A 12,521-nucleotide genomic window follows, 5' to 3' on the forward strand; every position below is an offset into this window, starting at 1 on the left:
TTGACTATGGCAGAGCAACACGGCTACCTATCTGTACACAGATTAGTGTGTTGTCCAAACCCCAGACTGTAGTTAAATTTAACTATTGCTAATAAAAATAAGACTAGCTCATCAACTCCTTCACCATGGTTTGAAGTCAGCATGTTTCCCTAACTATAGTTAATAATCAGTTGTCTAGATTTTGGCAACATGACAAAACTACAGTTAATCAAAAGTGGGTGGGAAGGCTTCCAGATTCCATATAACAGCAAAGGTGCAAAAGCTGGGAGAGCACACAGGCCTGGACAAAAGCTAAGCTCATTCTTGTAATGTTAATTTTTTTGTGGTCCCTAAAATATGGTTTAGCATTATTTCTGCAGCTGTCCAATGTCTTGGATTTAGCCACAGCCAGTAGAAGTTCCAGTGCACAAGAGTTCCAAACATCTCTCCCATTCATAGAAACTGGGTGGAATAGATGGGATGGGGTGGAGAGGATAATATTTCTCATTTTTACAAGACTAGACTAAGAACTTGAAACATTAGATTTACTTATTCATTTATTTATTTTTGGGGGGAAACTGTGCTACCATCACGTACTAGCATTTCACAAAAGGTATACTAAGAGTTCCATTTTGCATCTCTCTTATCCAATGTATCTCTCTTATCCAATAATACTATACTTCTGCTAGCTTTGTAACAGTTATACTGTTTGTTTTGTACACTTTGGAATGAAAGAGTATCTAGCAGAGGCCTTGCTTGGATAAAAGGGATATGCTTCTGTTGGAATACATATATAACAAAATATCACAGGACAGCGCCAAGAGCTGAGTAATACATTTGGACCACAAATCCTTGAGAAATGGAAATACATTCCAGCTTTCAAACAGAAGTTTATTAAAGTTCCCTTCCTCAATTGCTTGAAACCTCATCAAGGGTTTCCTGCCATTTTACCACTTCAAGATCTGGATCTGTATTTCGGTGCAATTTCTGATAGTTTATTTGTAATTATAATGTCATTTCTATAGCTGAATTAAGTCATGTTTAGCAGGAAAGAAAACTATATATCATAGATGATTATATTTATGATTTCTTAAACATTCTTGACAATTACAAATAAAAGGTGAAACATCTGTTTATCCAGAATTAAATCCCATAAATATTTGTTATTATATTATGTGGCACTAAATTGCTGCAAAAAAATGTGTGTAGATGCATCTAAATAGCTCTCCATGGTGTTATAGCTATATAGAGCTGTCCATGTTTGTAGTCGGTTTATATAAAAAAATCTATAGCCTGCCCTTTATCAATGAAAGTGAGTATGCGTTTCTTCTGCTGGAAAGCTAAGGCAAAGGCTGAGGGCCAACCTACAGATTAGAGGCTAATTTCTTTTTACATATTTTTAAAGCAGCTGTGAGAAACTGAGGACTGGCTGAAAGGAGAAGCTACATGACCATTCCTGCTTCTGCTGTTCTGTGCAAAGTAACCCATCCCAATACTTTTCTCCCGGGAAGGGAATAGATATGAGGACCTTATATCTCTTCCCCTGGTGATGAGACAGTAGCTGCAGGGGGCAATTTTCAGCATGTAAAGAGCAGAAAGCAAAAGCATTTAGGAGCTCTTCCCTTCTGTCAGCCATCTGCCCCCAGTTCCAGCTTCCTGTGTCAGCTATTTTTAATTTTTTTTTAAGTGCTGCAAGGGAGAGTAATGGAACTTCTATCACATGTAGTTTGGTTCATAATGGCAAGACACAGAATAAAAACCATATGGTTCTGTAAGAGTTCTTTGATACTGCTTTAATTACTGTATTACTAAGCCAACACTTTCCCAAAGAGTCTTGCTGGATTCATCCACTATCACTACAGCAATGCTACTCAACATCCAAAGAACTGTGCCAAAGCAAATTTTCCACAAGTAGCCAATATTAAGTTAGCTATTCTTCATTGAGTGAACGTATAACTCGTTGAATGAACACCACAAAAATGTTTCATATTTTGGAAGGGTTCAATCCAATTTTTAAAAGTTTGGCATATTCTTAATATTGGATATTTTTTAACATCAAAATTACCATACAAAATCTGTTGCAATTTTTTTCTCTTTTGCTATAGCGAGGTCACTTATTTCATGTGCGCACACACGATCACACACAAACAAACATGATAATTCATTGCATAATTATCCAAACTCATGTGCTGAGGTTGTGCTGCACATAATAAGCAGATGACAGAAAATATGGGGTGCTGGATTTTGTGAAGCGCCCTAAGATCTATGGTTGTTATACAAATTTTAATCATCATCATTATCTATGCAGGAAGTGCAATTGTAGACCAGCTCTGAAGGTCCCTTCTCTTTAGCTTTGAAACATTCTTTCTAATGAATTACCCAATCTCCTACTGATGACAAACAATACAATGGCATTCAGAAATCATAGCAGGCCCATATTATAGTATTTACCATCTTTTAGCTGTGATTCTGAACTCAATTACTTGCAATCAAGCCCCATTGAAGTGGACATATTCAATATGCTAACCTATCATAAATATTCAATCTACATTAACGGTAAAAGCTCAAGAATATTTGCTTGAATTGACTTATAAATTATTAAATCTATCTATATCTACTAACTAGCAAGTATGGTTTTTGTTCTCAAGAAAAATGCTTTTGTTCATAACAATTTGCACACAATTGTCAGCATTTACCTTGTGGAAACTTCCATAAAAGAGTTTCTTAACTTCATCACCTTCAAATGTTACTGTCTGAACCTCTCCTCTTGTGTCCTTGTTAAAGAATGATAATACTTTGCTGGATGCTGGGGGAGAAAAAAAATTTATTGACTATATGCATGGTTAATTAGTTACAGTTTTATAACACTCCATGCCCCCAGTAACATATGCAGTCTAATTTGATTAAACTTGTCACAAGCAGCAAAGAATGTATTACTAGGGCCAAATCATGAATGCTTATTATCCACTTGTCTCAGGTTTACTAATAAAAAATAAACAGAAATACCAGATTTGTGGTCATTACACATTGTAAAGTACATTATTTGATGTCTCGGGGCCCAAATAAATATCAACCTATCATAAAACTTCAAATGGATAGGACACAGCAAAGCTCACTGGCACAGAATGCAAGCCAATTACTGGAGCACTTTGGGTAAGTACGCTTTGAGATAAGCCAAACACTGTGTTAAAACACCTGGTGCCAATGCTTGCTGCAGGTGGCTGAGAGATGAATGGCTTCTTGCAGTTCCCAACTTGCCAGTTTCCCTCCCTCAAAACTCAGACACCACATAGAAGTAGCATGATTTATGGCAGTTTAACTCTGAAGGAAGATTATTTCAGTATAAAGATGAAAGCAAAACTTCCTGGTATTTACTTATTCTTTTCACATGCCACCAGAATATGATGAACTAGAGAAACATCTGGCTTAGTTGACTGCTCACAAATGCTGACCAACAAACAATATATCTACTGCTGGAACTCTGCCTGGCCTTTGATTATGCCGATATAGGAGCATTGACTTAACATCCTTCTAGTTGGTGTACTTTGGTGAGCAGTATGATCATTGCTAGAGTTTGCAAAGTATAATTTCAGATAATAAAAATGGCAAGATCTTTCTCAAAGTTAGTGGCTGATCCATTCCTAGGAACTTCTATTTTTAAACCTCAGATTAAAGTATTTCCTAGATGATTTCATCCAAATAGAAGATTTCACAATCAGCTGCGGTTTTGCAAACACAGGGTCCAGGCAAATATTATGCAAATTGCACATAACTGTGCAAATTAGTTTCAGTCTACCTCAGAATTTTCTTCCCTGTTGATCTCTGGTGCTGAACAAATATTGGATTGCAACAATAAATATTTCAATAACATTCTGAGCTTGACAGATTGGGGAAGAAAGGATGGAAATTTAGCCATAAAGTTCCATTTAGAGATTCTATTCATACTATAAGCAGGTGAAATCATTCTTACAATCAAGAACAACTCCAACTTGTGGTTTGTAATCTCTGTCTGTTATCTGCCAAATTGCAAATGGTTCAGTGGGGGTGTCCGGGAGAAGGCGGAATAACAATATGATAGTGTAAGCCTTTGGTAATCCATCTGGATGAATCTCCCTATTAAAGAAATCATAGATTACTGCTCATTGAAAATGCATGAAAAAGGCTAAAGAACACCATAATGTTTCATCTGAAACACAGAAAAGACTGTAGGAAAATGTCAACACACTGACATTTGCATTACAAATTTCACAACAAAGTTGTGGTTCACTCAAGATCCAGAACACACAGACCTTTGCTCAGCAGTTGATCACTCGCTCCACTCAAACCTCACAAAGACTGTACTGAAGAAGATTCAAAAAGAAATTCTGAGAGGGCTACTTTGTATTTAAGACTTAAAGAAGCTCTTGCCAGAAAGGGAGGAAAGGCTTGTTTAAACTTCCCAATATTCTTCACTTTGCCTATCTGACTGCTTTTCCTTCTCACTGTAATGAAAAGCATTATGAATCTGAACTGTTTAGGGTGGGTACATAATTTGATTCTTAATCATTCACTAGAAGTGTATTAAATTCTATTTTTTCGATAACCAAATGAGATAGCTATCTAGACCATAGACTGAGCCTATAAGGCAGGTGTGGGGAACTTTTGGCTCTTCGGATGTTGCTAAACTACAACTCCCATCAGCCCCAGCCCAGTTTTCCCATGCCTGCTGTAAGGGGTAATAGGCAATGGTGACAGAAACTGCAGTGTAATCTTCAGGGTTAAGCAACAGGACCCTTAGAATTTGCCTGGAGAGGAGAAAGAGCAGCAGCAGAAATATTGTCAGGGAACTAGCTAGGAATAAGATGCCAATAATGACTTTTGGGAGGCAATTCAAAAAGGAGAGCAATTCAGGAAGGGGGGAATCAAATGTAAGTTCCTCTCACTTAGTACAATTTGCTCCCCTCAAAAACTATGGCTTTGTCTTGGCTATATACAGAGCACTGGCATGTTTCTGTAGGGCTTAGGAGCTTCAGCCTCTCCAAACAATGCAACTGTTTTATTCTAATAAACCTTCAGAATTCCTCTCCTATTGGCAAATGAGGTGGTGAGTCTGGGTGAAGAATATCTAGCAGCTAACAAAATACTGTATGGAACAACTACCATCATGCATCTATAGCTAAATTTTTCCCCACCACTAACCACTAATAGCAGAGTTTGAAACTGAATAATTGCAACAGATTCCAATTGCCATGTCAATAAAAGCCTCTATAGGGAATGAAGAAAAAAAGCAGGCCTGGAAATACTAAATGTTTTAAGCAATAAGAAAAGTGGTACATTGTTTAAGAAAGTTGTTGCAGTTCCTTTTGAGCATTTTTCTTAATGTTGCAGACTAAGCAAAATATATCACCCATCATTCCAGAAAGTTATGTGTTCCATGTAACCACAGAGAAGTCAACTTTCCCCAGTTAAAAAAAGAAAAGAAGAAAGGTAGCACAGCTTACATTGTGGGTTGGCTAACAAAGGCATTTTTATTAAGCCTGTATGCCACATAACTGGGGTAGGATCCTGACTGCAAGGAAACGCCGGGTACTGAAGCAAAATACTTCTCCGTTAAGTTGTAAGCTTCCAGCATCCTGAAGCCTGCATCATAAATGAGAACATGTTTTTCATCACTATTATTATGTTCAAAGGGAAAGAGACATGTGGAATTTAGAAAATGTGAAGACACTTTGCTAGGCTGGGAAACTGGTGTATAAATTCTTACCAGGAGAAGTGTACCCATCCAAGTACATGAGAGGGCAAGCTGAAACAGAAAAAGAAACATGTCAAATGAAATAATGAATGAGCCAGGAGCATTGTTGTTGGAAGGTGTGCAGGGTTACTGCAGAATCTCCTCCTTTGGAAGTTTTCAGAGTGAGACTAGACAAGCTTATATATTGCAGATGCTTTGCCTGGTATTCTAAGAGTTTCAGCATGCACCTAATAAGCTGTTGTGTGTACATGGGGCTTTCTGTTGATATTCCCTTTCCATTGCAGCCCATCTCACGGCATCAGAGGACAATCTGGACACCCCTCTTCATAAAGAGCAGATTTTTGCGGAGGAGGCATGAGGGAATGTGCTAGAAAGGGTGGTACCGGAAAGAATGCATACAGGGGGTTGTATCTAATTGTGTCCCTCCACTCATGGAAGGCTCTTTGATCACTAGAATCCAATAGGTAAATTTATTCTCAAGAAGATTAGAGAGAAGTGGCATTTGACTTACTTGAGGTAGCTGTCTCACAAACAAAGGTGATGAGGTTATCCTCAATCTTTTCAAAAGCATCGAAGTCATCAACTATAAAGACATGGCGTTCACTGGGTTTGCTGGCGATCTTGGCCAGTTCATGGTAATCAACATCAGCCACACCAACAACAAAGACACTGAAACCTGCAAATGTAGTATCGATTGAGTTAGTGTCGTCACAAGTATATTTCTACATGTTCTTCTCAAAGATAACATCTAAGCAATCTGTTATGAGGGGATGACATACAACTCAAGGGAGACGTGTAAAGTGTGTACGTTTATCATTTCTTTTTTTAAAAAAGAAAGCATCATATCCTGAAGAGGGTAAGTGACTAAATCTGTGGTGCATGGGCATCAGAAAGGCAGGCAGATATTTCTATAAGTAAATAAATGTTCAAATAAAAAGTACAACAGAGTTTACCCAGGGTGAAATCCAACACTGCTTGAACAGATTTCCACTTGCACTACATGGCTTCCCCTTCCTCCCAAATCTTCTTCAAAGGATCCCCTGATGTACAAGTGGAAATCTGCCCTCCTTGTAAATGAACAGCACTGGTTTACAGATATCAGACTCTCAAATGTTCACTGATTATTTGAACTGTGTATATTACAGCCTTCCTAACAATACAGAATCTGACATTTGATGAAGTTAGCGGAATTATGGTTGTACGAAGTTACGGCACATAAAAGCAACTTACCAGAATGTTGTATGACAGCTGCAGCTTTCCTCACTTCATCCTGTGACCGGCCATCAGTTACAACAACAAGTACCTTGGGAACTCCTTTCCTCATACCACTTTCCCATGTCAAGACCTTATCTTTGATAAATGTAAGTGCTTTGCCTGCAGATGGTGAAACAAAATTCATTGTGGTGATTAAACAAAAGTGATAATATTAGTAGCACACACATTAACATTGGAATGAAATTAAAAGGTTGTATCCAACTAAGTTATACTCAAAGCAGACCAAGAGAAATTAATGTGCCTAAGTTACTCATGTCCATTATTTTCAATGGCTGAACTTTGGACTCAGCTATACAGCTGCAAATAAATTGTTTTAAGTGTGTTGTAAAGTGCATTATACAAATGTGGCACTAGATGGCGATGGTGAGCTATGGCAAATTCAATATATTTTTCAAAACTTTTTTTTAAAAAAAGCATTTTCACTTTTTTTATGTGTCTAGATTCCATCTCTGAGTAGGACTGACATTGGACACAACCCCAAGTCTGTGAAGCATAGAGACCATGTTTGTTTGTTTTTTAAAAACTGAACTTAAATCCTCCCACAAGTACCTGTTTTCGTGTTCCCTCCTCTATACCGAATATTCTGAATTGCTCCTAGTGCTTGTGCTTTATCATCATATGTATTCAAATGGAACTCAGACTTTGGATCATCACTATATTGCACCAAAGAAACCTGAAACAGAAAATTAAATCTGGAATTATTGGGATGAATGCTCCAACAATGCAATTTTGTTCAATACCACGGGGGGAGGGGAGTGGGGGTACAGGAAATGTTAATGAAGCATTTGGCACATATAAGAATGAGCTAGTCCAGGATTTGGAAGATGTGGGTGTGGTAGTCAGTTAAACAGTCTGCATCACATATAGGCTTACCTGCTTACTGGCAGTTATTACATGCATGTGATGAAAGGGTTTTTCAAACAGCCAAGCTGTCATTTGCAAGGTACAGTTTCTACAGTCTAACAAGCATTTCACCATACTACAAAGTAAAGGAAGCATACACCCACACCCCACATTGCTGAAAATCAGCCCCCCCAAACTTTGAATGTCTTGCAAGTAGGAAAAATGATAAGAACCAACCCACCAAGGACAGAGTGGCAATTTGTCCAGGGTAGAAGGGTTTAAAGGGCAAAATGTAGGAAAATATTGTGCACCTGTGCTACTCTTTTAAAGAATATTCAATCCTATGAGGGTCAGAATCAGTTTTGCCTCAAGCTAGCCAGTTTTGCCATTTGTTGAGGGTGGGGAAACTGAAGGTCTAGTGAATTGACTAATGCAATGATAACAAATGTGGTACCCGGAGATGCTGAGGACTGCAACTCCCATCATCTCAGACTACTGGCAATGGTGACTGGGGCTTATGGCCATTAGGGAAGCATAAGTGTCTCTCTCTTACTGTATCTTCTTCCCTGGAATCAGCAAAATGCCCATCCATGAGCTGGAGAACACCTATGATCCACTCTTTCATGGTCATGGAAAGGGGATGATGCAATCCATAGTGCAAGCATGAAGACAGAATCTGGAAGCATGGGCTATAGACTGAATCACTTTTCTAGCTTTGGCTGAAATTGAAATCTAGCAGCTTCTTTTAAGAATCTTTAGAGTCTTGGCTTCTCTTGTTTATTACTAGACAGGAAAAATAGACAAACCTGAATTCCAGCAGGGTTGATTAGGTCAAAGGCTCCAACTGTATTAAAAACGAATTTCAGCACTTTGTGGAAATTGTCATCTCCAATACTCCAGGAAGCATCAGTCAAGAAGACTATATCTGCTTTGGCACCCTTGCATACTGAAAAGTTCATTGGATTCAGTTAAGTCATTTGACACGTACAGAATAATTAAGGAAACTGAGATGATAATTTGAAGAACAGCATGTGTCAAGCTTTTCAATGTAACATATAGAATACATCTAAAAAACCATTTCCCCCATTGGAATTTATGAAAAATACATTCAAAGGCTCAAACGCACATGTTTATAGAACTCAAACTAAGAACACAAACATGAACGCTCTGGAAACGTAAAAGACAAGGGAATATATGGGAAGAGTCAAACACAGTTTTAAACAGAACTTACTTCTCTGTTCACAAGCTATCATGAGCACCCTAAATTATAGTAACATCAGAGCCTTTATTCAACAGTACTCTCAAAGCCCTGCTTTCATAGACATGGCAGAAATAAGATAAATGCTTTCGTAAGCACCTACCATCTCGAGCTGGTGGGATTGTTGGAGGAGGAGGGGGAGTTGGTGGCTGAGTTGGTGGTTCTGTTGGCTTGATCACTGAAACAAAAATACTGAATTAAAATATTTTACATATTCAATATTCTTAACTTTGAGAGTTGCAATTAGTAATATCCACTGCAGAGAAATACAATTGATAGACGTTCATTTGGTTGCAACTTATCTGACATGTCCATCTTTAAGAAAATAAACTTCTATTGTTCTTCATATGCACACAGAGAGATAAGAGAGGTGGTGTTTTAAAATCATTTGTAATTCACCTTTTGTACTCAAAAAACTCTAATCATCCCACCTGGGACTGCAAAATCCTGGCAGGAGGTCAAGAAGTGCCAAGAACCTGGCTGGCAACAATACATGATTGGTGAAAGATTTTGAGACAAGAGAAGGTTAGAATCCAAAAGTTTTAGGATCCCACCCCCATGGAAAATATATCTGTTGCCCAATTCATGCCTGAAATCTCACAAATAGGAAACAAAGGAAAACTAGATGCTGCCTGATAGCTCCGTCAATAGAACATGAGACTCTTAATTTCAGGGTCAAGCCCCAAGTTGGGCAAAAGATTTCTATAGGGGGACTAGATGACCCTCGGAGTCCCTCCCAACTCTACAATTCTAGGATTCCTTAAAAATACTACAAGCTCAAAAATGATAATATCATTTTTACAAGCTCAAAAATGATAATATCTCCAAGCACAATTACTTTGACCACATTCATTCAATGTACTTTAAATCAACATTACCACCACTACTACTCTTATTGTTATCTGCCACTTACATGTTCGTTCTCTTGTAGACACCGGAGGCCCCTCAAGGTTTGGAGTCTGAACAAACACAGTAGCATCATACTCTGTGTCTGGTGAAAGGCCAGTGAAACAGTGACTGGTTTCTGTTCCACGCACTGTAATTTCTTGTCCTCTGGATCCTGCAAATAGGTAAAATAATGACTTTAAAATGCTTAGAACGTAGAAGCTTATGAATGCTTGCTGAATGGCTGAAAGCGGAAAACTAAAGTACATATAGCAAAGAAGGGAATGGTTGCGTCAATGGAGTGTTCTGCTTAGCTTCCAGAACTTTTGGAAGAAGGTTTGGAGCATCTGGATTGCAGGCGGGTACAGAACAGTGCCAGGATATGAAAAGGGAAAGGTGTGGAACAACTGATCTCCATAACAACAGAGGAGAAGGATGCTTAGCAGGCAACATGCTTCGAGATTTAAGTTCAATCCTTCCTTTGATCTGCACTAGTGTTTCTTAATGTCCACATGTACCACATTTGTGAAAAATAAAAGGAATGGGGATTAAAAAACAACAAACTTTTCTTGTTTTGTAGTAGAGATATTGTGGGAGTAGCTGTGGTATAGAAATATATATTCATATCCTGCAACAAACAGGAGGGGCATATGTTATAATGGGAAAGAGATATTATCCATACTACTCAGCTACTAAACTCTCAAGGAGCAAAAATTATTTAAATGAAGGACAACTATGGAATAGCCTGAGGCAGAATATGTTGAAAGGAGGGGAACAATAGGAGCATAACACTTCCTATAAGCAATCAAACACTGGTACTGTTTTATGGAGAGCTACAGGTATTTGCCCCAAGTGTTCCTGCTGCCTCCAGCCTTTCAATGATCAAGATCTCTAATGAGATCATCTGCCATATCCCAGGTTGGGAACACAACCCATTTGTTAAAGTTATCCATCTTCAGAGGAACCTATGGATGCAACAAATGACAGTAGGGGTCTGTGAGAGGCACACTGACAGGAGATTCCTTGCTCTTCAAGGTTTAGGTGGAAATGTGTTACAGTCTTCACATTAGTTGCATGCACAACCCAATATATATATATATTTACCATCAGCTGGATTTAGCTTCAGTCTGTAAGAAGTAGCTGCCCGATGAGCTGTCCATTTGATGCAGAAAGTGTCCCATCCCACATTATAACTTGTTAAGTCAGTGACATTTAAATACACTGCAAAGCATGAAAGAAAAATTTCCATGAACTACAAGATGAAAGCTAAAAGCAAATTATGAAACTATGACGAATGTCTTTATTCTTAAAATATCACTTATTCTACCACAAGTAATAGGCTATTTGAACTCACACTGCAACTGACAGGTACTGTATGTGTACTGAGGGGAGGCAAGAATCACATTTTCTCAGCAACAGCAAGTTGCAGTTTTAGTAATTGGAGTATGTGATTTTATGAAAATGAGAAATGTATTTGCATCCCTAACATAAAGCACAAGATAGCAGAATGGTGTTAGGTTCCCACACAGTAACTGAGAGCTGCACATTTCCTGAACAATGCCATGTTTCTCTGAAAGCCCAGCATAATCCTCCAACACTACCTGTCCCATGGGGTAGGCATGCTCTAACTGATGGAACCTCCCATTTGAGGTTATTTTTCTCACATCTACTAGCCCAGAAAAGGCTCCTCTGTGTTAATATACAGTGAAACCAAAAGCATGAAAAGTAGTCTTACATGTAGTGCCTTGATCGACCAGAGGTGCACTGAGTCCAGAATCATACTGAGCATAAACATTTACATCATAGGAAGTACTAGGAGACAGGTTGTGCAATGTATATGAAGTCACATCTCCAACAAACACCTCCATGGGCTCATTGGTACCTTAAAGGAAAAAATGAATTTTCATTTGCCTTAATGAGAGCAGATCTCCAAGAGCTCAGAGAGAAGACTCATTTTCACATTTATATCAGTCACATTCTCATAGTGTTTAAGTCTTGAAATGAACAAATATTAAATAATGTCAAGTGTACTTGAATATCTTAAGCTCAGCCTTACCAACAGGTTTGTAGACAATTTTGTACCCAAGAACAGGAGATGGTGAAGGATCCCAGGCAACTCTGAACCGTGTGTACCATTCATCTGAAATGCGTATGTTCTGAGGTGAAAGCAACCCAACTGTAGAAGACAAAAATTGAGTATAAAGTTAGAATGGTAGCATAAAATGTTATTTCTATGCCTGTATGACATCTAGCAGACTGGGTTCCTGGCAGATGAATGGATTGGACAGTGATAGTGATTAGATAACCCAAAGTGTTCACAAAGATCCAGGTTATGGCTGTAATTCTGCCATGTCTCTGTGTTGGGACATTCAATCTTTCCCTATGCAGACACACAGCATTTCATGTTGCATGTGCAAATATTTGAGGAATGCTGAGATAGGATCTCAAATGAAGGTCCATTTGGCAAATATCAACCATGGCAACAACTCCTCTACCACTACTTCTGGGTGGGGGGGGGGGGCTATAGTTAAGGACCATTTGCACCTCAGT

General features: G+C 38.5%; 1 protein-coding gene across 9 annotated transcripts in view; it reads right to left on the reverse strand.

Moving 5' to 3' along the window:
- COL12A1 (collagen type XII alpha 1 chain) overlaps positions 1-12,521 on the reverse strand; it is a 115,896-nt gene that overhangs the window by 25,722 nt on the left and 77,653 nt on the right. For all 9 annotated transcript variants that reach the window (XM_083729655.1, XM_083729660.1, XM_083729657.1 and 6 more), the window contains exons 39-51: positions 12,028-12,147; positions 11,707-11,853; positions 11,076-11,192; positions 10,000-10,146; positions 9,190-9,264; positions 8,635-8,774; positions 7,535-7,658; positions 6,941-7,084; positions 6,222-6,386; positions 5,723-5,761; positions 5,460-5,598; positions 3,950-4,092; positions 2,676-2,785 (exon numbers count right to left, since the gene is read on the reverse strand). In XM_083729655.1, the coding sequence (XP_083585781.1) occupies positions 2,676-2,785; positions 3,950-4,092; positions 5,460-5,598; positions 5,723-5,761; positions 6,222-6,386; positions 6,941-7,084; positions 7,535-7,658; positions 8,635-8,774; positions 9,190-9,264; positions 10,000-10,146; positions 11,076-11,192; positions 11,707-11,853; positions 12,028-12,147 (1,610 nt within the window). The remainder of the gene's footprint in view (positions 1-2,675; positions 2,786-3,949; positions 4,093-5,459; positions 5,599-5,722; positions 5,762-6,221; positions 6,387-6,940; positions 7,085-7,534; positions 7,659-8,634; positions 8,775-9,189; positions 9,265-9,999; positions 10,147-11,075; positions 11,193-11,706; positions 11,854-12,027; positions 12,148-12,521) is intronic.

This window comes from Podarcis gaigeae (genome assembly GCF_964106915.1).
Source record: "Podarcis gaigeae genome assembly, chromosome: 3".
NCBI lineage: Eukaryota > Metazoa > Chordata > Lepidosauria > Squamata > Lacertidae > Podarcis > Podarcis gaigeae.